The following is a 26442-nucleotide window of genomic DNA, read 5'->3' as shown; positions in this document are numbered from 1 at the left end:
GGGTTACCACTGGTTTTCTTTCCCGTTTTTTTTTCTTTTTTCGTGTATTAGGAAGGAAGGGCGGTTTTTGTTGACCACAGAGCGAAGTAGTGCAAATATACGGAAATAGGCTTTTCATGTCAAGTGACCGGTGATTCGTCGTGACACGTACATACACAGGTATTTATCCAGGCTTATTCGAGCGAGGAAGGCGCTAACTCAGTAACTCCTCTTCTGGTAATGTAACAGTGCTCGAGTTTTATACAGGGTTAAAAAAAGCCTTTATTCGGTTCTTTCTGAGTTCCCTGAAACTTCTGGCAGAATGTTCTCGAGAAAGCAAAGATGGATGGTAGGTTTTTTCGGAAATTTAGTTATGAGTTTAATTTTAAAACAAACAAACCTTCGCCATGCACGGTCTTCATTGAACTTAGTGTTCAGCAAAGGTTCTTTTAAACCTCTTTTAGGTATCATATACTGGTTTGAAAGTGTAAAGTGATCCGAGAAATGATATTGTTCCTCCAGTTGATATATCCAAACTTGGGCGTTCGCTAAAATCGCCATAGGCTCAGCACCTTGAAATGAACTCAAGCAATTTGCTTGTGCCTACTTTAAGTCGCTGGATGTTGCGATCATAACACATTATATGAGCTTAAGTCAGGCGTTATCCTGTTCATGGGAGATAACTTGTTGATAAAACTGCAAGTATATGAAATGAACAAATGTTTTTCATATTTTAATTTGGATATAACAACAAAGTTGAAAGTACTTGTGTGCGATGAAATTCATAACTCGTTGTGAGTTGGGTACAACATCGCTTCCAACACCTGCTTCTTCGACATTTTCTGACCTTCCTGCCCGTTGTAGACCAGCGGATATAACAGGCTCCACCGCCTTACGCTTTACTCCACTAACTACCCGTTCGTGGCTTCCTGCCTGGGTATCCTGTGTGTCTAGATCCGTTCTTTCTAAAGTTCCAGTAACTCCCAGCTCCTCAACACAAGCCTGGGTACCTTGAGAGGCTATAGTTACCGTCCTTGATGTCTCTCGTTTAGGATGAGGGTCTGGGATGGTCTCACAATTCATCCACATTCGAAGTTTAACTGTAAGGAGAAAATGTGACATTAATTGAAGCGACTAGCCATTTACAACAAAGCCAAAAGAGACTATTAATATGAGTGGTCGTCCGGCTGTAATCAGGTAACTATGACAAATTGACATCGTTTTCCGCTTAAAAAATATACGAGGCCGTTTCTGTCAAAATTAATGAACAATGCGTGCTGTAAGGGTAACCCTGATACGATGCGTAAGTGGCTATGTTAGAGGAAAAAAATACTCTTTAAATAAAAGATAATGGGAAAAAATCAACAAACTGACCTCCACCTACGGACTTGGGTCGGCCACCCAATTGTAATTGATCTTTGATGTCTTGGGCTTGATCTCGAAACTCGTGCCTCAAGCGCTGTACTTCTTGGGCTGTAGATTCTACTTTCCCTCCAAGCTGATCTTTGATATCTTGGGCTTCATCTCGTACTTGTTGACCTAAGCGTCGTACCTCTTGGGTCGTGGTTTTTACTTCTCCTCCGAGCTGATCTTTCATACTTTGAGCTTCTTCTCGAACTTCTTGTCCTAACCGCTGTCACTCTTGGGCTATAGATTCTACTTTCTCTCCAAGCTGATCTTTGATTCCCTGGGCTTCATCTCGAGCTTCTTGTCTTAAATACAGAACTTCTTGGGTTGAAGCTTTTAATTCTCGTTCAGTTCCTTCGACTTCTTTCTCCAAATGTTTCATTGAAGATTCGACCTTTTTCATGATTTCTTTTACTTCTGTATCATTCTGATACCAGCGCTGCAATTCCTCCACATGTCTCATGTCGTCTTCAGTGAGAGGATCTTTTAAAAATGTAGCAAAAGCATTCTGCCATTTTTTTGCCTTTGCAGGGCTGATCTGACCCGCTATTCTCACCAGAGCCTCGCTTATTTCTCTCCAAAGATCTGAAAACTTGTCATCTATGATTTCCATGTTCTTGTTCACATGATCATATATCGAATTGCGGTAGTATTTAATTCTCGCTAGATCGGCTCCAAAGCTGTGGTCTGTACTTGCAGGTAAACAATCCCAGCCCGTGGTAGGAGGGGTGAGGCCGCATATCGTCCTCAGCAACCGGAAAAGGAGAGTTATATCAAAGTCTGTTGACTTTCCATACACCCCCGGGAAAGGGTACAGGCAGTCCCACTGTGGTTTAGTGAGCTTTGCTACCTTTAGCAACTTCTTTGTGGCTGAATTCTGAAGTATTGTGGGAAGATCACTCGGTGGACATCTGATGTCAAAAACCTCACTCAAGAGCACAGTACCTCCACTTATTAAAAGCCGGGCCATCCGTTGAAAATTATCTGTTCCTTTCGAAGAACGAAGCACCGCATCTGGATCCAGGGTGGCTGCCATTTTTAAAGAGGACAAACTGTGTAAGAGATAAACGGAGTTAACGGTAAATCTCACTTCCCTGCTTAAATTGGATGGGTGGATGATTAATTAGAGAGAATAAAAACGGATTCTTCTCAATGATACTTGGAAATTTTCTATCCACGTTATGTGGGTATGGTTTTATTGGCAAGGAACTGCTGTTCAACAACTCTGATGTGTTTTTTTTAAGCCTGTAAGAATATGAATTCTTACAAGAGTACCTGAAGTACTCTGACCTTAGTCCCTTTAGCAACAGCGAAATATATATATATAGAGTCGAACGAGTGACTTGAAATCTCATGTCCCACATCCTTAATCATTTAAATCAAAATAAAAGTTTGTTCACGCAAAAAGTTTAAAATTCTTTTACTTTTTGAGCTGTTCAGTTTTTGACAGCGCTTTGGACAACTTTTATACGCCTTAGCAAAACTGACAGGGAAGTGTTATATCCATCTCGACAAAATATGTAAATAATAAACGTTTGGGAAGTAAAGCACTAATACAGCTATATCTCCGTTTCACTTCGTAATAAAAATTCTACATTAAAGGACGTGAGTTTATTACTCAGTTACAGGAGAATTGAATATGCTTGCTCAACCTAAGGGAAACTAGGCGCGCTAGAATGTGTAGTACCTTGCGTGACACAAGAAAGAAAGCACTTAGTAGTCACGACACGGTTGATAACCACCCACTTAGTTTACTCACTATCATTTACACGAGTAGGTACACAATTTTCATATCATCATTCTCTCCGGAGGTAAAAGTGTATGATGTATCACTTATCAAAAGCAAAGGTTTTGTTTATTCGCGTGAGCGGGATAATGATAATGAGTAAATATCACGATGCACCGGCCGCTCTGATCATTCTATGTGGAGAAATAAATCGAAATTTTCATCGAACAGGAACCGAACGAGGCTCCAAATATTAGTAATATACTGAATGAGCTGGTCAATCATCTGTATCACTAAATAGTAAAGTATCTTTTGTAATCTCTGAATATATCTTTAAAATATACATCTATATATTACTGTAAACTCTTAAGTACATTATCATATTATCATATTAAGTACATTATCATAACAATAAAATAGTTATATTTTTGTCTGTGGTTTGCAAATTCTAAGAAAATATCACATTACAGGCCACCTTAAAGCTATTTTATTGCTTCTTTAGCCTCAAGCGTGGTTTTACCTTGAAGAACACAGTCCAAAACTAAGTTTTGAAAGTGTTGAGAACAAAAGCTACACTTCTCTACATCACCATCTTTAGGTAGACCACAGTAGCAAAAGTCACGGGTAAAACGCCTCTTAGGTATATATACATTTGAAGTGTGTTTGTTCACAGTTTCGTCACACCCATTTTCTCGTAACCAGAATAATGAAATGTACTCATGCTTAAAAACCTGATTCCATCTGTTGTTAAACTGGGTATTGCTAGTAAATTTGGCAAGAGTAACATGCTTTGCCTCCCTTCCCTCCATTGTATTAAGTCCCAAACCCAAACCTAGTGTTTCCTGGAGTTGCTGGGCATGCACAGGCACTATGTGGCCAATTGTCCAGGAAGTAGGGGTACTTTTAAGAAAGAGTGCAGTAGCTCTGAAATAGTCGGAACAAACCTGATTGAGACTTTGAACTTGCTCACTTGACAGTGAGACCCTACTAAAAAGAGAGACTGAATCTCTTAGATTCAAACCTGTGTAGGCAAAAACATGTAACTTGAAAGTGTGAACATTCTGATCTTCATCAGTTTTCAGACTTTCAACAATATACATGAAATTGTGACAAAAAAGACGCGACTCTTTACCTGTAAATCGATATTCCAAGGGTCTATTCTTTGTTCTGTCATCTGCAAACCACTTCCTGATCTTTTTTGCTAAACGTGTTGCTTTCACATTGAATCTAATGGCATGATAATACTTACCAAAACAGCTGTTTGGAGAAACATCTAAAATAGACTCGCATTCACCAAGATGACTCCGTGACAAAGAATACATCAAGACAGATGAGTTCCATTGTTGCCAAGCATTATTCTTCAAATGAAGGGGTTCTGCTTTGGCCCTATCAATAAATTTACCAACCAAAGGAGGAAACTCTTGCCTAGATTTTTTCTGTGAGATGAAGGATGTTATTTTCTCACGCTTTGTAGCTGGTTTCAGAGTTGTTTTACTTACCCCTTCCTTCTTCTTTTCCACAGCAGCTGCCACTCTAATTCTTTGATTATAGCTCCATGGACCCCATTTGTCTTGTTTTTTTAAACCAAAATTTCCTTGAGTGTCGGTAATGTCACTTTTGTTGATGTCTGCAAATGGAGAAAAATAAGAGGCTGATATACTTAGTTCTCCTCCTAGAAAAGCCAAATATTTCATGTCATTAGGTAGCAGTTCAAATTGAAAGGACACAAACTTCTCCTTACCATCAATTTCTGCTGAAAACATTCCCCTCAATTTCAGTCATTTGCCTTTCAAGCAGTGCCACATATCTGCAAACAGGCTCACAGTCTTCAGAGCAATTGGCCCCAAGTAAGAGAAAGTTCTCTGCAGAGCTGCACACGCTGACCACAGTTTAGGAAACTAACTAACCAAGCCAATGCTTGGTCCTCCTTTCCAACGGGTGCACCATCCCCCCCTATGGCAACTTTAAAAGTTCCCTCTTGCTTCCCAAACCAGTTAGGCTTATCCTTCCTGCAATTGTTGGCACTGAGATAAAATTGTGCCATTTTCAACAATAGCTTTAAAAGGTCCATGTATTTCCCATTAACTATATCTTCTTCCTTGAGCCCTTGGCAAAGTGTTTCCCTTACATCATGTAAATCACCTGTGTCTATTTGATTAATTTTTTTAAGCGCCTCTTTATAAGAAAGAAGTCTTGGTACTGGAATGTTGCTCATGAATTCAATATGCTTTCTTTTAACCCCAGCATCATCTAAGCACATTGTTAACGATGTCCTTATTGAATTATCCTTCTGCTTGCTTGCAATGCCACCCCTGTACAAAATATTTACACTTCTAATAAAATTTGTTTGACTTTTCTCAAAAATATTAATCTTCTGTTTTACAATTTTAGGAATAACTTTCTATGTGAACTTAGCACATTTTATCATTGCATCACTCAATACTGACAATGGAGCACTTTCATTCAAAACTACCATGATGAGACCTGCATATGCTGGTGTCATATTCTCAGCAGTGGCTCCATGCAACATTTTTGCAGCATTTAATGTCTGCAGCCTCCTTCGTCTTGCACTACGGCCAGGGCCAGAGATCTTCCCATCATCTCCCAAAATTGTTGTAGAGCGGGTCCTCCTGTCCACAAGGTTGTCTGTAACAGAGATCTGAAGAAAACAGAAAATTTTTATCATGCAAATCTTCAATTTCACTTCAGTGCATAACTCCACAGCCAGAGTAAATCATATATCACTCTATTGATAAATTGTTCGCATGGAATAAACAAGCTTTCTCCAAGAATATAATTTTCAAAAGAGTATATACCGGTAATATATGAGTTGAAGGTACTGACCTTTTCTTTCACATTTTTGTTATCCTCATTGACCAATTTTGCCTAAAACACAATAACAACATGGGCCGAGTTTGGCTTAAGTCAAAGAAAAGCGGAGAATTTCATGAAAATTTTCAAAAGAATTGCTCGTTTCGGCGTATTTAGAGGTAAAAGGCACTTTAACTGCTTTCCGATTTATATTGTATTTCTCTTAACTACATCTGAAGATGTATGCGTGCAGGGATAGGAGAATCAAGTATTTGATATTCAATCTTGTTTACCTTTAATTCGAGTCGCTTTAATTTCCTTGCCTTTTTCGCAAACTCTTTATCACGGGCAAGGGCAGACAGACACCTCGGAAATACGTTTTTTAGGGCACGATACATTATTTTACTGGTCAGCGGACGCCTCAACGAAACCATGAAATGCCGATAACTTTTACAATGTTTTTCGCCCTGAGTCAGATCGACAGCGTAAAAAGTCAAAACTCAGAAAGAATACGGTAAACTTAGCTTTGAAACTCGGCTCACCTTTTGGATAGTTCTTATGCTCAATTATATAATTTGCCAAAGCCGAACTGAAGTTGCACACGATATGAAACTGTTGTTTACAAAAGCGGGCTCTTCGTCTAACGTACTTTTCCGATTATACATCTCACAGTGCTCCTCTTTTTAGTCGTTCGGGAATTCTACCGATAAAAATGCTTTACTTCAAATTGGTTGCCTCTCTGTTACATGACATCAAAAATCGCTGTGCTCCTCCCAATATTTCTGAACTATTTACTCACTCTGAACAGGTTCATTCCTACTCTACTCGTTTCTCAGTAGCTGGAAGCTTTTATATAAAACAGGCGAGAACAAATCATCAGTTGTTTTCCTTTTCTAGAGTTGGTGCGAAAATATGGAATGGCATCCCCCCTAAAATTCGTAAGCTAAAGAAAGCACCTTTTAAACGTGAGCTAACTCACTTGCGTGTGTGCGTGTGTGTGTGTGTGTGTGTATGTGTGAGAGCCTATACAGTGTCTGTTTAGGTAGCCCGCCTAGAATAGCTTTGCTAACTGCGGGCTACAAAAGCCTTTATTTCTTTCTTTCATTTAAAAAAAAAATAAAGTTTGTCCCTGGCGGCTCCGTGGCAACTAAGTTTTGTTTATAAAAGAGCTTATGCACCAAGGCTAAAAATGAGACGATTTTTGAATGGTTGAAGCGGTAATCCGAGGACGCTGCACTTTCAGTTTTGTAAAGCAGTGGCTTGAACCGTATAAGTCGGCATGTCAACGGCATTTCGGTCAGATTCGCCGAAAAGAAGACAAAACATGCCCGTGTACCACGGCCAACCTATCCCCACTAGTTACTGTATGTATCATAGTTGGCCTAAAAACCTACGACTGTGACATGCATAGGACTGAAGCCCCCAAAAGTACAAAGACTGGCTCAACTAGAGGAAGAATAAACCGAGGTATGCTTTAAGTACAAAATGTCCATGATAATGATAATAAAGAAGTTTTCCCTTTCCACCTTGGTTTGTAATTTTTTTTTTCTGAGAAGCTGTAATTTTATTTCTGAGCAATAGTTTTACTTTCCCAACAAGTATTTCTCATTACAATTATGAATAATTTGTAGTGTCTTTTTTTAAGCTGTTTTTCCCTCACTAATCATTTTATTTTATTTATATTTGCTTTTTCTTTTCTTTCTTTACTAACTTAATGCCATCTGCAACATAAAATGTACTGAGCTAACAGAATACTTCTGCTTTATTTAGCTCCCTGATTCACAAAGTAACATTACCATCTTGGTACTACTAGAAAACAAATTTTTAAGAAACAAAACTACTTAGGGTAAAATAATTATTATAATATAATTTAATCGATGTGAATAAAGCACTGCATTGTCTTTTCTCATATTGCAACAGCCTTGAATGAATCAACTATCTTCTAAACTTGATTTCTTATATTAGAAGCTGCCTGAATTATAAACAAAGAACTCTTATTGGGTGTTTATGGAGGTGTAAGAACATAATGATTATGATGATTAATCTTCCAAATTAGAAATGTCAGAGGGAAATTATCAGAAGTATTTTCTGAAGTGGAACAAATGAAGTTAAAAAATGTTCAGGAGAAAATTGATTACATTAAGTCAGCTGTCAATTCCCAGTTAACAGTAAGTCGTGAGGAGTAACCAAAAGCTTGTAATTAGCCTGTGTACTGCTGTGCCCATCTAGTCAAATAAAAATCAGGGATGGGATATTCCCAAACATGAACAATGATAGCACCATGCAGATGTCCTTTTCCCAACTTATTACAGGGAAGGGGAGCACTGGTATGGCTACGCTAGTTGTAGTCAATAAGAAATTCTCAACTAGTAATATCCATATATTTTGCCACCTTGAAAAAAAGTGGTTACAAGTCAATTAGGAATGTTTCATAATGATGTCCTCAGTGTGGGGATATGATGTAATATTACTGATGGGATCATAATTATCCTTACAGTGCTTCAGAGCATGTGATGTATATGATTCCTTAAGCACATGGAAACTATGTAAAGGTATGCAAAGCTAATCTAAAAAAAATGAATAGAGGAAAAAGAGTAGTTGATTATTTGCATAAATTAATGCAATGCACATGCAAGATAGTGGAATATACTTCAGGTAAACATACATGTGCCTGTAAAAGTTTCAAATGACTGAGTTATAAAAATATAATAATAATAATAATAATAATAATAATCATAATAAAAAAGTGGGTTTCATTGAAAATGCTTCGTGTAAAACAAATAGAGCTGTTTGGGAAATTAAAGTAGCAGTTGTAGTAACAGGTACAAGTAATGGAGATCTACAATCGATTAATATCAATAAAGACTTAATTCAAGATAAATTGTAAATGAACCAATCATGTTGGACGGTCTCAAATACAACCAAATCACAATCTCTTCGATTTCCACTCCCTTTGTAAACATCACCATTATATGAGCTTAAGTCAGGCGTTATCCTGTTCATGAGAGATAACTTGTTGATAAAACTGCAAGTATATGAAATGAACAAATGTTTTTCATATTTTAATTTGGATATAACAACAAAGTTGAAATGGTAAATTGGCAACCGTAACGATTACAAAAGCTGACGGTATGGACACCCGTTCTTAAAGGCACAGACAATCAGAAAGGTGGAATGAAGAAAAATCAGTCTAGAAAAGTAAAATTCTCAACCAAGCGAATGATTTCCAAAATGAAAAGGCACCGCACGTCGGCGCAAAGTGAGTGTGAATATTTTCACAACTCAATAATTACGTGTATCGCTTCATGCTAATAACACTTAAAAATCCAACCAGTCTTCAGACTCGCTGGAAAATTATCTTACAGAACTAATCTCTTGCTTTGTCTGGATAACTATCGCTGTTTTTGACAATTCTGAAGGCGAGGGCGACTGACGAACCACGATCGCACTAGGTAACGACGGCCAGCTAAAGTCAGCAAACAGCACAAAACTCCAAACAAAATGACTCCCCTGTACCGCTATTTGTTAAGACGTGGCTTTAGTATTAAAAATCCATTCAAAGGATCAACCATAATAAACAAGGAGAAGTATCAAGGATATTTTCCGACTTAACACCATGCAAAAGGCGGACGTTTTCATCGAACTCAGTCCACAAACACATGGAAGCACTTGGCAGCCTAATGTTGATGGCCACTGACCACTGTGACGTCACCAAAACGTATTTCCGCAGTGTCGGGCGGACACAAGAAGGGCATCTCGGTTCCGCTTAACCTCCAAATATTCATTCAAAGGAGAGCGATTTTTCTGTCCTTTCCTTGGCGGCATGTCGTCGCACTCTGTTGCCACGCGTCTTTATCCACATTCTGTTGACAAAGTGAAAGCCGCTCGCTTAGTAAACCTCAAAATGCTCGAAAGTCCAGCGATGATAGTCGTTGAAAAGTTCAGATATCAAGGAAACGAGACAAAAATAAAAAATTCTGAATCGGACAAGTCCTTACCAATGAACGCATGATTCCGTACCTTTGTCTCTTGCTTCTGGCCGTCTTGTCATTTTAAGGTTAAATCTTTTAAAGATGCCTCAAAAATACGCTTTGCTTTACGACGCCATGACAGTCTCCTCTTTCCAACCCAAGGAAAACCAAAAATAATTCTCCTACTATGCCATGTTTAGTATGAAATTAAAGCTCTTGAGTGGAACTAGAAGTTGGTTGCAAATTTACTGCGCTTTGATTGAACCATAATTCATAGAAAGCCTGCGAAGTTAACCATTTCCCAGCTTTGCGCCAGACCTCCGCACGGCCAACATGGCAGCGGAAAAGAAAACGGAAAAAAATATGGCCAAAAAATACACCAGAAATCCCCAGCGTGACTGATAACATGCTCCTCTGAAGATTAAGCGAGCCAGGGGAAGTAAAACCCCATGGGTAACATCGAAACTTGCTGAAATGAAACGAGATGAAGACTATCACCTCAGGAAAGCACGCTCCGCCAATAGTACTTACCCACTGGGGAATGTACAGAAAACTGCGGAATTACACCAATGACGAAGAAAAGAGTCTCAAGTCGAAATATTTTTGTCACATGATTGAAGACGCCAAGGTTGATTCCTATGAAATGTGGCGCGCAATAAAACAGGTACTCCCCGGTAGGAAAAAGTCGACTGTTTCTTCAATCTTTGGAAACGGGAAATGGCACACTGTAAATCTTTCCATCGCAAAGATTATGAACCAGTACTTTGTGTCAATTGGGAAAGTACTAGCAAAACCGTTTCAAAGCATTTCGACTGCTTTTACTTTCAACACCCCTTCTTCTGAATTTCAATTGGATAATGTTAATGTGAACTTCGTCCGTAATGCTCTTAAATCCTTAAAACCTAACAAAGCTGTTGGACTTGATAAGCTAAGTGCACGCATGTTGAAGGATGCTTCTGACGTCATCGTCCCAATACTAACTGGTTTGATCAATAAATCCTTCAGTGATGGAGTATTTCCTATAGTCTGGAAATGAGCAAAAGTCATTGCATTATTCAAAGATGGAGATAAGTCAATAAAGGATAACTATCGACCAATATCAATCTTACCAACTTTAAGCAAGATCATGGAGAGATCAGCACATTTTCAGTTAAGTTCCTTTTTGGAAGTAAATAGACTATTATCACAATCACAGTTTGGCTTCCGACTAAAGCGTTCAACTTCCACTGCCCTAATCGACTTTACAGACCAAGTCCTTGAAGGTATGGACAAAGGATGCGTGACGGGAACAGTGTTCCTGGACTTTCGCAAGGCGTTCGACACTGTCGATCATCTGCTCCTCACCAACAAACTCAAGTCACTTGGAGTAGCAGAAAAAAGCTTAGAATGGTTGCGCTCATATTTCTCTGGTCGAGTTCAAAAAACAATGTGTGTAAATGCATTGTCCCCCCCGCCCAGCTAAAGTCACTATGGGAGTGCCGCAGGGTAGCATTCTGGGGCCATTGTTATTCTTGGTATATATTGATGGAGTTCAATCTGAACTGCGGCACTCAAAGATGACGATGTTTGCTGATGACATGACATTTTGTTGTCATGAGAACTCGCCAACCAATTTGTAATCAAAGCTCAATGCAGACTTGGCAGCTATTACATCTTGGTTACATAATAATAAGCTGACACTAAATGTTACTAAGCTGAAGTTTATGTTCATTGGAGGACGTAACAGATTAAGTCAATTCAATGACATAGCCCTTGTAGCCAATAATGATCAACTAGAGAACGTTACCAGATTTAAGTATCTCGGAGTAATCATAAACCAGCATCTTACTTGGCCTGATCATATTGAACAGCTACAAAGTAAAATAGCAAAGAAATTAGGTGTGCTAAAAAAGAATCAAGCATCTTCTCCCAGTTTATGCAAGGAGGACCTATATGTGAACAATGGTCATTCCTGTTCTCGAATATGCAAGTATCGTATGGGGTGATTTAAAATAACAAAGTTTTGACGGATTCTATTCAAGTTCTTCAGAATAAAGCAGCTAAGCTAGTACTGGATCGAGCGACACATTTCTCTCCAATTCAAGCACTTCTTGATATGAACTGGATCAATCTATCATCCAGAAGATCAATGCAACGGTGTCTTTTTATGCATAAACTTATAAATGACAGTGAAAGAAACAGTATGATTACTCGAGGCACAGAGTATCATAGCCATAACACTCGCTCCAAGGAAATTATTAGATCTGTTAGATCAAACACGAACTGGGGTCTACTCAGATCTCTTAATAGTGCATTGACAGACTGGAATTCCCTTCCAGAAGACATGAAACGTCTACCCTATGATGCTTTTAAAATTTAATTGCTTAAATATTTTGAATTTTAATAGGTTCCGTTAGTGTGTCATCTCTTGCACATCGAAGTTATTATTTTCTGTCCACGTCATATTTTAGATATTTCATATTTCATATTTCAACCGTGAGTTTTTACTTATTAATTACGTGATTACTTATTTTATTCATTGTTCATTTTGAGGGCCTCACTGAAAACCGCTATGGCGAGCTGGGCTCCCTCTTTAAATATTTTTTATAAATAAATGAGTAAATAAAACAGACTGAATGAATCTAAATAGGGGAGGGCCAGGATCTTGTGAAATAAGGAAACAACGATAGAAGACGGCGCCCACTTGAGCGGAAATATATGAAAAGTTGGCAGATTTCCCATTTTCTCGTGGGTCTGTTCGGTCATGGGATAAGTTTCCGGAGAAACTGTGGTGTGATTTTTATATTTAATTGTATTATAAAATCAAAAATGTAGTAAATGTCGTTTCCGTTATTTCACAACTTATGAAATAAAGAGACATTTTTTGGAAAGAGCCTCAATCGTTATATCGTCAAGACACGTCTATCCTTACTGCCAGTAGGAACTTGTTGAGTCTTGTGGTCTGCAATTCATTTCCTCTCAATGTGGTCGTCTACAATGCCTTCTGGGATATCATTCTGTGCAGTAACGTTTGAAATGTCAAAATTTGGAATGGCTTCTAAAATGTCATCATCTGCCATTGTCATTATCTACAGTGGCTTTCGGAATGTTATCGTTTCCGGTGACTTCTAAAACGTGACTGTTCTTCAATGCGCAATGATCTCTGGAAAATTAGGATCTTTAAGAGGTCTATGTCGAATGTTTTCATCTACACTGAATTACTTAGTAAACACCTCTGCTATGATTTCATCAGGGTCATCTCCTGCAGTTAAGACCTTGGGACCATTCTCATCTTTCTTAACCTGATCAAGAAATGCTTCTTCTGGAATGTTACTTCCCTCAATGTAACATCCTTGAATTATTCTCTCAGGACTTTTCATCCTTGCAGCTCCTCCCTCTTGAATAGCTTCCTCAGACATCCTATCCTTGGAGAAATAGTCCTCTACACTGTCATTCTTTGAAGGTATCTTCCTCAGAATGTCATCGTTTACCATTCCTTCGCCATAACATCTTTTAAGGAGCTTACATTCCCCACGTCAAGCTCTTCAGGGATTTCTGAAATTTTAATCGCTGACATTTATAGACTTCCGATAGCAGCATCATCCAAAGAATCGTTATCTTCATAGACCTCTTCCTCAATCACCTCCACAGCCTCGTCATCTCTGTTCTCTCTTGCCATGTCAATTTCTAATGTATCATCAGCTGCAGTGAATCTTTCTTCCATAATCTCGTCAGCCATGTCATAATTCGAATTTTCAACGTCGCTCTCTAGGGAATCACTCTTTGTACTCATCTCTTCTGGAATTTCGTCTCTTTCAGATGCACCATCTGGGGTTTCTTTCTCTGCAGTGACTTCTACTCCAATGACTCCGTCATGAATGTCTTCCGAAAGATCCTCTTCACATGGGACATCTTCCTTTCCATTAGAATGCTCTTAACGCTTGTCCTCTATAATTATCTCTTCCGGAATATCTTCCTCTGAACCGAGTTCCTCTACAAGGTAATCATCTCGATTGATGACCTCTGAACCTCCATGCTCTATTATGATCTCTTCTGGAATATTTTCCTCTAAACTGACCTCCTCTACAAAGTAATCATCTCGATTGGTGACCTCTGAACCTCCATGCTCTACTACGATCTCTTCTGGAATATTTTCCTCTGAACTGAGTTCCTCTACAAAGCAATCATCTCGATTGGTGACCTCTGAACCTTCATGCTCTATTACGATCTCTTCTGGAATATCTTTCTCCGAACTGAGTTCCTCTACAAAGTAATGATCTCGATTGGTGACCTTTGGACTTCCATGCTCCATAATGATCTCCTCTGGAATGTCATCCCCCTCAAAGGCATCGTCTGTGGTTTCTTTCTCTGCAGTCACTTCTGCCGCAATGATTTCATCGTGCATGTCTTCCTCAAAATCCGCCTCATAGGGGATATCGTCTTCTCCATTAGAATCCTCTGAACTGTTGTGCTCTGTAACAAGCGTTTCCGTAATATCGTCCTCTGAACTGAATGCCTCTGAAAAGTATAAGCCCCCATTGGTGACCACAAGACTTCTATGCTCTCCAATGATCTCCTCTGGAATGTCTTCCTCTATAATGACTTCCAAACTGGTGCTATATGAGTACCAGGGCGATAAACGATCCCCTACGATACACTCCTCTAGAGGGGTATTACCTGAAGATGAAACCTTGAATAAGCAAGATTCTGTGGGGACGTCATCTTTGGTTTCGTTTTCTGAACACACTCCACAGGACATTGGCCCTTCCGCAAGGTTGTGTGGACTTCTCTTGAAAATCCTCGTCTTTCGCTTAACTAAGAGCACAGGAGATAACTCAATAAAGTCTTCTTAAAAGTGCACTTCTGCAGGTGTATTACGTGCATGTTTACTTAGAAATTAATCAGTTTCAATTTATTGGAGTAAAATCATTCTGCGCATTGAAACTTGCTGGCTGAGGTGAGATCTCATCAAAGAATAAACGATGGCGCAAGACAAACAAAGCTTGAAGAGGATAACCATGGCTGACTGCATTCAGAAATCAGATTAAAATGGAAAGGAAATTTCGTTGTCTCAGAGCTCGAGTAATAAAGAAGGCTAACTTAACCAAAAAATAAAACAAACAAAACCTTGTAGCATGTTTGCCGCAATGTAATGTTACATACATACATGATACATACATATGTTAATTGACCACTCCCCATGGGGGCTTTTCAGGGCCAATTCCCACCCATCAAACACCCCCAGGGGAGGACATCCATCACACAGTAATCTCGTGCGTGGGAAATTAACGTCTCCTACTTCTAACCCTGCAGGAGACAGGACCTCCATTTATTCGTCCCTATCCGAGAAGACTAGTGTATCTAACCATTTCTTGATATTATAGAAGGGTAGCATATTCTTCTCACTTGTTTTAAGACCTTGAGTGTTGGTCCGGCCGGGGCTCGAACCCTCGACCTTCCGCACAACAGTCCAGCGCTCTATCCATTGAGCTAACTTGGAGGCGGTAATAATTATTCCTGGCGCCTTACAGATTTTCAAACGAACAAACATGCTTTGACAGAAAAATCAATTTGGTATCACCCACAAACTGCACCCAGAATAAGTTCTAACGTAGAAACCTTATGTGTTCTCCTGGAGCATAAGTGATAAACGGGGTACGAAAAATTGCAGTTGTACTCTGGAACTGACCTTTAATAAACTGAGACCTGCTGAATGTGGTATTGAGATTCCTCAACTCTTTTTTCAACTCTCCAAGCTGATCATTCATGTTCCCAACTGCTTTACTAAGGTTTTCCATTTTTTCTTTGATCGCCTGATTCGCTGGCGTCTCCCCTTCAGACACTCTTTGTAGCTGCTCAGTTATATGAAGAGTGGTTTCTTGTAATTCTTCTACATATTTCTTTACTTCCAGATCCCGTCTATACCAGTCGAGCAGTTCCTGTACATATCTTTCATCCTCTGTTGTGAGGGGATCCTTAAGAAATTTATTAATGGCTACCTGCCAGTCATGCTTCTTTGAAGGATGGATTTGGCCTGCAATTCTCACGAGGGTTTCACTGATTTCACGCCACAAGAATAAAAACTGAGAGTCATCCTTTATCTCCATATTCTGCCTCACGTGACCGTACACCGAGTTACGATAATACTTAACTCTTGCTAAATCTGCCTCTAAACAGTGGTCTGTACTTGCCGGTGGAGCATCCCAGCCTGTAGCAGGAGGGGTTAGGCTGCATATCGACCTCAGTAATTTAAAGAGGAGAGTGATATCAAACTCTTTTGACTCGCCGTACACCCCTGGGGAGGGGGTAGAGACAATCCCACTGTGGCTTAGTGAGCTTTGCTTTTTTGAGGTCCTTGACTGTAACATGATTTTTTAATATTGTCGGAAGAGAAGCTGGTGGACATCTGCTGTCAAAAACATCTCTCAACAGTGCGCTACCACCACATATTAAAAGGCGCGCGACACGTTGAAAATTTTCTTTCTCACTAGTCGAGCGAAGGTCTTCATAAGGGCTTGATGCTGTAGCCATCTTATAAGTTGAACTTTCATCCCATTATTAAGGAAACATGCGTCGTTGGAATAACTCAGCAGCCTGAGAATAACGTAAATTACTTTTAGAAGTTGACCATTTTGTTCTGCACAATGCGCACCTGTACTTTTAAGTCATGGAGTGCGAAGAAATAATGCAGGGGAATGGAAAGAGCTTCTTAAATTACTGACGGACAACGTAAGGGTTGTCTGTGGATGCGCAAATCGTCTCATACTTATACACCGCCCTTTCCTTATTTTTTTTGTCTAGAGGTTTGTATTTGAAATAAGACGAAGTTAACACTAGAGGTGAGTTTTTTCGGATTCGTAGATGATCCAGGATTTATCAATTTTAGGATTACTGGATTCGTAGGCGTGAACATTGAAAGGATAACTGGTATTCTCGGCTGTTTACACACGTTGATATATCTAAGAACACTCAAAAAAATTTTTTTTCCACTCGCTGGCTATGTTACAAATGCGTTATTAAGCAGGCCTCAGGTCGAGATCGATGAATATTGGCCGGGTTCCTTTTTGACCGAACAGGCTACAGCAGAAAGCTTTGCTTTAATTTGAATCAGGAATGACTTGTTTTGATGTTTTCGAGCGCTGGTCCTGTTTTTTATTTGCCCCTTCGCTGAAAAGCTCCACGTAAGTAGTAGAAGCGTTAGGCGAGCTCACCGAGGTTTCGATCATTGTGCTTCCTGTGAATTATATTTTTTTTTAAATAAATACTTAGTAAATATAAAGCGAAAGCAACACATGTAACACGATTTTAAATTTAAGGGGTTTTCCAAGTTGCGATTACTGATAACAAATAAAAAAATAGGTCCGGCGTCATCGAGGATACTCTGTCTACTCTCTCAGTATAGTACGGGTTATTTCCCGTAACCTTAACTATTGTTGTTTAATTACTTCCTTTTGTTCAAAGGTCTGCCATTTCACTGACAAAAAGAGCATAACGTCGATGTTTTGTAAACAAAAATATCGTCCTGGTAACCACAAGCTGACGTCAAAGACTCAAATGTTGACTAATGGAAGCACCCTTTAATTTACACACGGTTCGAAGCACTACCAACTGCATTTTAAAACGCGTGGGGTATGACTTGCTGCGCTTTTACACAGAACGAGTAACAAGGAATTTATTTAGTACAGCAGTGGTTTCGTGAGACACATGTAATGGCACTAAATTAAGACATACAGCAGCTGTTTTGTAAACTTGTTGGTATTTTTTTAATATTTCAGTGACTACCGAGACCTTAGAACTTGTGATTTTCAAACAATAAGTTGTGTCGTCTATGCAAATGAGTTAATGTTTCTTGCTCATTGCATGATGAACGACCGCGAACCAGGACACTGAAAATTTTCCAAACAAAGATGAATAATCGTCGATTAGACACGACATCCTTTCCAGGATCCCCGTTGTCCTCATGTGTTCAGATTGATAAGCAAAATGGGCGTATATAGAACACAATCTTTAATTTGGAGGCTTGTAAATAAATTATCAAGTCCGATTAGACACTGTGTTGAATAGTTTAGAACACGAATTTAATTTTTAAATTCAAATTTTTGTAATTTGTTCTCGATTTTTATGTTTCTATAACCTCCACTTTTTAGTTGCCTTATTTGCTCAAAATGCATCATCATTTAGGTCGCACTTGTGAGTACTTATTACGACGGAAGTAATTTTTGAAGCATTTTGGTCTTCAGTTTGTTTGTCACGAAGTCCTACACTATAATGGGTAGAGTACAGCTGTAGTGCCACCTTCCAAGGACAGAGCACGAATTAAACAGGCGAGTATAAAACAAGCATGAACCTTTTTAGTAATAGATCGTAAGGAAATTTTGTAGAAGTTCTCGCGGCAAAGCAGTGGCACGTCAAAGTACAAAGTTCTTAGATTCAGACGCTTGGAAGCTTCGGCACAGCGAGGTTGTTTCGGCTATTCCCCCCCCCTTCCTTACCCCCTCCCACCCCTACGTCTCAACACAACTATGAGCCTTGATCTGATACAATCTATTTTCTATACTGAACGATCGTAGTATTAATTTGTAAAGAGGGTAACATTATGCTCTTAGGGTCGCGTAAAGGCGGAAATGCAAATTACTTTCTATACCTGAACGTGTTAAACTGACTTGCAACAAAGTCGAATGAAATTACATTTCATTACGGTTTATTTGTCCCTGGTGTGTTTCTTGTGATTGGTTATAGCTTTTGAGGGGCATAGTGTTGACAAACGCTCTCAAAATGACAACTTTAGAAACATGAATACACGGATAATAGTCTGTTATTAGATCTGTGCTGACAATGTGCAACTTAGCCCACAACAACTGCGAACTGTTACTAACTTTATGACGAAATGCTATGAATAACTAATGAAAGCTATATTTTCAACATACCTCTGGCTATCTGAAGAAATTTCTTGCAGTGAGGGGGAAGTGTCCTGTGTCGCTGAGGACGGAACCTTGGTGAGGCGGAATAAGTCAATTTTGTGGATCAGTGAACCGGCTGAAAGAAGCGTTCGACCGCTAATTCGTTCCCAGATCACATTGTACCAAAATGTTTCGTTCTATTAATCCATTTTTTTCAGGATGTTATCATTGGTCTCGGAAATCATGTGGTGTTTCCGTCATGAGGCTGCGATCGAGCCTGAAAACTTTGGATTTAGCAGCTTGAAAGACAGAGAAAATGATGTTTTCTCATTATTTCATCAGAGATCTATGGAATCTGCCTCAGCTGGACCGCCCATAGCGAAAATCTACGTTGACATTTTAGCTGGTCAAGAAAATATGTTTCGAAATCGTAAGAGTGCATCTTGTCGACAATTCTCCTCTGAAAAATTGAAGTCGAGGGAAGGGAAGATGTGAAAAACTCTCCTCTGTCTCATCGATTTGCTTTCAACTTCCCCAAAGTTACGCGCGTTGACTCCGCGCCTTCTTTGTGGAAAAATTCCTTATTTAGCTGAGACGTTTCAGAGTTCTCATAAATGTGATACGCTCATCGGCCGTCAAATCACAATCCTGATATTTAGGGAAAATCAAAACTTGCAACAACGGAAAAATATACGATTGCCACCATGATTTTACGTTCAATTCCTATCAGAGAACGGTGTGGGCTCAAGTTTTCCAAGCTTGAAAACTTAGGTTTTGTTTCAATTTTTGTGTTACAAATCTAGTATTAGTAAGGAGGAAACACTTAAAACTGTCGCAAATCCGGAAACAATGTCTTGTACAGATAACTGGTCAATTTGATATCTGTTGCAGAGACGGAAAAGACTATCATAATTTACATTCTTACATTTTTTTACATACTTCAAGATCTTTATGCCATTCGATAAATCAAATTTATTAGGGAAAGATGGTTCCATTTCAAGAGCGATGTTCCTTGATCTTCCTAATATAGGCAAGAGAAACAATTTAATGAACTAAGTGTAAAGTGTCTCCTCCTTTAATATTGTAGTCATCAGAACCAAGACCATCTTTAAGTTCTTTACCAGCAAGGATGAGAACTTGCCGCAATCTGGGGGATTCCCTCTTGGTCTTGAACTTTTTGTTTTCACAACCTCGATCAAGTCTGATGGTTTCGCTCTTAAACTGATAGTTGTACCTGTAGGAGTCTTAACATAGATTCTCAGGCCACCACGAAGTTTTAAAAACACGTGTAAACTCGCTTCTTCAATAATATCATGTGTAGTCACCCAGAGTAAAGCCATCTTTCTGAGGTTTTTACCAGCAAAGATGAGACCTTGTTGATCCGGTGAGATTCCTTCTTTTTTTTTCATTTTTGTCATCCGCCCCGTTGAAATCTCGATCGAATCTGATGGGTCCACTTCTAAAGAGACAGTCTTACCAGTAAGAGTCTTACATAGACTTCCATGCCGCTACGAAGTCTTGAAATCAAGGATGTCGATTCTGAGCCCATTGAGATAATGTTGCTACTTGTCATACCAAGTGGACCATGATCTGAAAGCAAATATTAAAAGAAACTGTATCGGATTGGTTCAAAGATTAGAGCTGATATAGCAGGTAATATCATATGAGACGCCTTAACCCGTCTAAATTGACCGAGTGATTGATAATAGAATCGAAAGCTTTATCAATAACAAATATATTTAAGCTGTCTTCGTAAGTTATTTTTCGCTTTAGTTCCTCCCGGTAAGAATTGGACAGAAGACATGTTATTTAGCACGTTTACAGATTATCCTATGATTTCCAGAACATTCTTAAGTAGTCCTTTAGGAGAGTTCTAGTGGTTTCGACATGAGTATGTGACGTCTATTTAAAGAAACTCGACTTGTTTACCGTAAATTCTGGAAAATTCTATGATGTAATGTTACTAAAAATAGTCGCGTTGTAAATCTGTAGAATCTTCTAGAAAGATTGTGGGGAACTATATAAGTAGGTGCAGTAGGTTGTTGCGTTTAGAGGAAAAAGAAGAAAAAGAAGAGAAAAAGATAAAGGAAATAAAGAAGTTAGTGAAAACAATTCATTTCAAGGTTTATCACGAAACCAAGAATTTTTCCAAAATTATGAGGAGAGGGTAACCTAATTGAGTGCCCGGGACACACAGATCGGTATAGAGTTCATTTCTGAAAATCGATGTCCATATATTTCTCTGCTGGAAATTCAAAGAACACTATTAATTTTCTGAACCCGTATATAGGCTCGATTCTATATTTACTTCTTCGTGCTGGCCCAAGATAAAGAAATTGGATCACTTTCCGCGAGCTTTCATCTAAAGACTGGTGCGAGCTTAAAGTTAAATCTAAAAAAAAGGAAGGTACAATTACTTCCGACCATCAAAAGGTTCGACTTAAGCACGCAAGCGACTGCGAAAGCCTTATGCACTGATCAGCATATTCACCAAAAACATTAATAGGAAGTGATCCTACCGAAACTCATAAAATGACGTCATTTTCTGAGTAAAGATGTCAAAAGGTCGTGATGTCGCCACAGCTTCGCCCCCTCTTTCCTCAATCCCCAACTCTCCACGAAATAAAGACAGCGGAACTATCAGGCCTGACTTTTAAATTTCTTGAATAAAATTTGTAAATAGGTATAAGGGGCATAAAAAAACATAAAAAACAAACCTCTGTTGACGTGTTCAAAGGCTTGACAAAAACAAAGTCCCATTTACTCGATTAAAGACAGCTCTCTGAAGCACTTTGTTAGTGCTTACCTGAACCCTGCACAAAGAAAGTTCGTGCAGCCATGTAATCCTCTATCTGAATACTTGTTGTCATTTTCAGCTCAGTCAAGCCAAACTCCTTAAGAACGTGTTTTGTCACAAGATATTTCTGTGCTATGTCATTCAGGTGACCTGTGCCATAGTCATACCACAGGGTGTCCAGTATCTCCAGTGAAGTACATAGTAATGTTAATATCAAACTTCCTCTCTGAGAATCCAGGACCAGAACTTTGCACACTTCTATCAGATTTATTGATAACATGGACTTACCTAGAGCACAATCGTTACTTTCGAGGCCTTTGAATTAATTATCAAGTCCGTTCAAACGGAAATACAAATGACTTTCTATACCTATACGATTAAAACTTGCCACAAAGTCGAATAAAGTTGTTTGCAACAATTTTCTGTGTTTTTTTTGTCTATGGTGTGTTTCTTAGGGCGATTTTCACAGTGAATGGGCGTAGTTTTGACAAACGATTTTAAAACTTAGAAATTTGAAAACATGAACTCGTAGACAATAGTCCACGATTAGATCTGTATCGCCAACGTGCTACTCAACATTGCATAGCTGCAAACTGTTACTAATTCAAGACAAAACCTTATGAATAACTTATGAAAACTGTATTTTAAACATGCCTCTGGTTATCTGAAGAAATTTCTTGCAGTTCGGTGGATATGTATCGCGTCGCTGATGACGAAACCTTGGCGAGGCGGAATAAGCCAATTTTATGGATCAGTGGACTGTATGTTGTCAAACTTGAAAGCAGCGTTTGAGCGCTAGTTCATTTCCAGATCACTCTTGAAGTAAAGGAACAGAAAGTTATGAAAATCTCCTCATTTTTTTTAACTTCTGCAAATTTTACGCGTTGAATTCGCGCCATCCTTGTAAATAATTTCGTACGTTAGCTGGGACGCTAGCTTGACGAGTGTACCTGTCTATCTGAGTTCCTTCTCCCTGCTAAGAAATGGCCTTAATTGTTATACGCTCGCCGCCTGTCAGATCACAATCCTGACATACAACGAAAACGAAAGCCTGGATAACAAGGACTCCAATACCAAGTTCACGGAAACTCAGCGTAGGGCCTAGCCCCTAAGCAATTTACTAATGATGGTTCAAGTCCCTAGAAAAACGAAATATCGCAAATTATTCGAAAAAGGCAAAGTTTCAAAATTCTCCCATAACTTCACATCAATTTCCTCTCAAAAATAACTTCGCTCTTAAAAAGTGTTAAGAAGTTTCTGTTTTTTTCTGGAACAAAGGGAATTGAATGTTAATCGGGTCCTTCCTTGTCAGCCGTAGTTTTCCAAAAAAAATGTCTACAGCTTTATTGAAATAAAATCACTTGAAGCTCTATGTACACGTAGTTTTTGGTGATATTGAGAGCGAGCGAGACCAGTAATACAGGCGACTGAACAGACACCGTCTGGCTAACTTATGTCGACGATGTGATATCGATCAAGCTGGGTTGTCCAGGAAGATCTTGGCACCTGTCGCCTCCATCTGTCTTGATGCTGACCACGACGTATTTTTATTAGTTGTGTAATCTAAATTACCATCTTTTTTACATATAGGTTAACATATCTTCGATTTTTATGTCCGTAATCGTCTCTGTTTTGGTCATCTTAATTATTCGAAATGTTTTGGTTGGTTACTAGCGTAGGTTGATCTGAATGTCTACTAGTGCTTGCTTTTTTGTTTTCGTTTTTCAGTGTTCTTTTGTTTGTTTTAGCTTTCCTTGCTTTTTTCGTTCTTTAACATCATTTCCTATGTTAATGTATTTGACATAACGGAGATGTAGTGACTCTGGTTACTTCGTTACATTTGCTTTGACAGATGATCGTTAAAACCTGAGGTTAGAAAACTCAAGCGTAGATAGAAACATGTAGCTTTTCAGTAATTTTAGTAGCTGCCGTCGAAGTTGTAACCGCAAAAAAGGAGCCTGTTTAAAAAAAGGTTTATGAGATTCAACGCGCTTGGTGCCTCCTACTCTTTGTAGTTGGTCCAGGTATTTCCCCCTGAAGTTCCAACTAGTTGTTTTGTCTGGATTCTTGCAAACAGGACGGCACCTAGCACAATAGCTATATCGCCATACCAAGGATACACCACATTGCACCTGCTGGAAAACTCTTTCTTAAATCCTTCCTGAAGAAGCAGAGAATTTGCAAATTCTCCCACAAGGAGCATCACAGTGACTTTCAAAAGCCTTGGCTCGTCGAGGAGCGCCTTCAAGTGAGCTTTTATGGCTCCCAACACCGGCTGAAACAGCTTCCTCATAACTATTGAATTTAAGCACAGATTTTCATTGTTACGAATTTTGATTTCTCCATCCGCATGGCGTTTTAGAGTCATTTTAACATCATCATTGATCAAGTCAAAAAAACTGCATGGCAGGCGAATTGTTGTTGCTTGCTGCTCGACGATCCGGCGGCCCCACTTCTTTATTTCAAAATCGTTCATCAAGCTTGTCTAATCGGAAGGATACTGTTCGCGATATTTATTGAGTTTCTGCACACCAAATATTTTGTCCAAAAGGCTTTTAAACTCTTGATTCACTTTAATGCCCCCATAGGGTCCCCTGTGCCTTTGTATAGTACATTTATGGTACCATCATCTTGCTTTTCATGTACCGTCACATCAAAAGTGCCCCCTGAGAATGAAACGAAATTTGGAGAATTGACTCAAAAAGTAATTTCATCGAGTTTGTGAACTAAATATTCGCAGACAAGGTTTCGTTATCTTGTGAATAACAGGGTGGTAAGGATTCCATAGGAAATATCCCTTATCCATGCAAAGTGATTTCGTTGAACATGTTTACTAACGTTTCCTTTGTACGTCTGCTAATGCGAGCGAACCAGACGCTCAAAAATTACATCGAATTTAACTGAAACGTGTTTTTGTTGCATGGTATCATAAATATAACATTCCATGTTTTCGACGGATAGTTATTACTGTTACAACTATCTGTCGACAATATGCCATTTGCGTGCTCCCATTTACAACAACTCTTTCTTTTTGCCCTGGGTAGCCACTGCAGCTGGTACGATTTTAAAACAACTCTTTCTTTTTGCCCTGGGTAGCCACTGCAGCTGGTACGATTTTAAAACAACTCTTTCTTTTTGCCCTGGGTAGCCACTGCAGCTGGTACGATTTTCTTTTTGCCCTGGGTAGCCACTGCAGCTGGTACGATTTTCTTACTGAGGAGTCTCTTCCTATGTTTTGTTGAAACTATTGACATTCATCGTTGCTTTCGCGTTTGAAACATAAGCACTCGTGCTTAGAACTACGAGAAATATACAAACAAGTCCTATACAGTTAAATCAACTGCTTAAATATTTTATCTACTACTGTATTTAGTTTGTATATTCTCCCCTAATTGGTGTCCCCAAATTAGTAGGGGATTTGTTCCCTGGCTAGACGGTTTTTGACACTTTAATAAAGTTTCTACTACTACTACTACTTAAATATTTGTTCGGATTTACGTGAATTTAGATACTCTTTCAAGGAACATTCAGCTAATTGTAAACTATGGAAATCCATATTCTAAGAAAGCAGTTACCTCCTATGTTGACAACAATATAATGTGCACCACGCAGCCTCTCTAGATCTTCAGCATCCGTGTAGTACAATGCTGCAGCTTCAGATTCGACGGCAATTAACAACTTCTCTGGACTGTTACATGATCCAAGCCCAGCCTGCAAAATTATATGTCACATATGTTTAACTTTTGCGATGCTTCAACGAATATTTGGAGAAGTCTAACATCTCTCAGTCGATCATATCTTGAAATTTAAGTTTATCAATAAAGCGGTGTGCTTTATGAACAAGTTATTTGATCACTATTATTTTTGTTTAACCTAGAACTTTTTTTTTCATTGATATTAGACTCCCTATGCTTGTATATCTGCTAAAATGAGTTTTTACAGAATACCAGGAGAGACCATGGGGTTCAAAACACTAACAGATCGATGGATGAAAGGATCTCTTGGGAATAGACAGTACCGTGATCCAACCCTAACTGTTATCACTTTGCATCAAACTTCATCATGTGTCCCCAATTTCCTAGAACATGGCTTATTTCATTTCATCGCATCAAATACCTCATACGCTGCTTCCTGCATAAACTGCCTTGCTTTCAGAGTCCATATGGCGGGTACAGTCAGAACCCACTGAATCTCCTCCGCTCCATAAACTTCATCTCCAGTACGTTCCCGAATTCCCTCAAGTGCCTCTTCTTTGAGAAACCGGATACAATGTGCAAACAGTTGCTTTGCTTTCAAGAGTTTTCCATTTTCTGCGGCAATCTTGGTGTCCGGGTCTGCGTCCTAAAAATAATAAGGAAGAAACTATGAGATATCCATTAACCTAGAAAGTGTCTATCTTAAACATCCACAAATTATATTGTTATGCCAGGTCGGCTACTTTTGCGATGGAATAAAACTGCATCTCTGGGTGAAAGATGAGTGCTTATGAGTAGATTGCTCTACCCGGCTATGATACTCCAATCTTTAACCAGATCAATTTTAGAAATTTAACTCCTAGAAACCTGGAATAATTTTACCTTCGAATGTTATTACAATAATCATTCTTAATAAGAGACATGCCCAATATTCCACGTCGAAAAGACTACCGGAAAGACTAGAATAAACTAACAAACGGATAAATAGAAAAATAAACAAGACCTTTAAAGAAAATTATTTAAATATATTGAAAATATCAGATAATGATAATAAAAATAATGACTGTAAATAAAGTAACAATAATTGATAAATGTAATATACTTGAAAAGGCTTCTTACTGCGTCATTTTGTAAAATCATTTTAAAATCTCGTTCGAACATCATTATACATAAACAA

The 26442-nt window shown here is 38.9% G+C and overlaps 4 protein-coding genes across 4 annotated transcripts; 1 reads left to right on the top strand and 3 right to left on the bottom strand.

Annotated features, from left to right (window-relative positions):
- Nucleotides 1–705: 705 nt before the first annotated feature.
- On the bottom strand, nt 706–1701 carry LOC148716048 (uncharacterized). The gene is made up of 2 exons (XM_088744996.1): nt 1354–1701; nt 706–1079 (listed from the first exon to the last, which is right to left on the bottom strand). Exons 1-2 carry the CDS (start codon nt 1574–1576, stop codon nt 706–708), a joined length of 597 nt encoding a protein of 198 aa, XP_088601122.1. The 5' UTR covers nt 1577–1701.
- Nucleotides 1702–10378: 8677 nt separating this feature from the next.
- Nucleotides 10379–10930, top strand: LOC148716047 (uncharacterized). Its single transcript, XM_088745670.1, has one exon. It carries the CDS (start codon nt 10379–10381, stop codon nt 10928–10930), a length of 552 nt encoding a protein of 183 aa, XP_088601796.1.
- A 1304-nt stretch (nt 10931–12234) lies between these two features.
- Nucleotides 12235–16308, bottom strand: LOC111338382 (uncharacterized). Its single transcript, XM_088744718.1, is given in 2 exon segments — nt 12235–14688; nt 15563–16308. Coding segments are annotated over 2 exon segments (1917 nt in total). The 5' UTR covers nt 16242–16308; the 3' UTR covers nt 12235–13450.
- A 6592-nt stretch (nt 16309–22900) lies between these two features.
- Nucleotides 22901–26405, bottom strand: LOC111338358 (heat shock 70 kDa protein 12A). The gene is given in 5 exon segments (XM_088745669.1): nt 22901–24165; nt 24168–24236; nt 25146–25281; nt 25687–25911; nt 26385–26405. Coding segments are annotated over 5 exon segments (1044 nt in total). The 3' UTR covers nt 22901–23572.
- Nucleotides 26406–26442: the final 37 nt, after the last annotated feature.

This window comes from Stylophora pistillata, chromosome 14 (assembly GCF_964205215.1).
Source record: "Stylophora pistillata chromosome 14, jaStyPist1.2, whole genome shotgun sequence".
NCBI classification, from domain to species: domain Eukaryota; kingdom Metazoa; phylum Cnidaria; class Anthozoa; order Scleractinia; family Pocilloporidae; genus Stylophora; species Stylophora pistillata.
The sequence above is the reverse complement of the archived record's forward strand: the minus strand, read 5'-3'. Positions and strand labels throughout refer to the sequence as shown.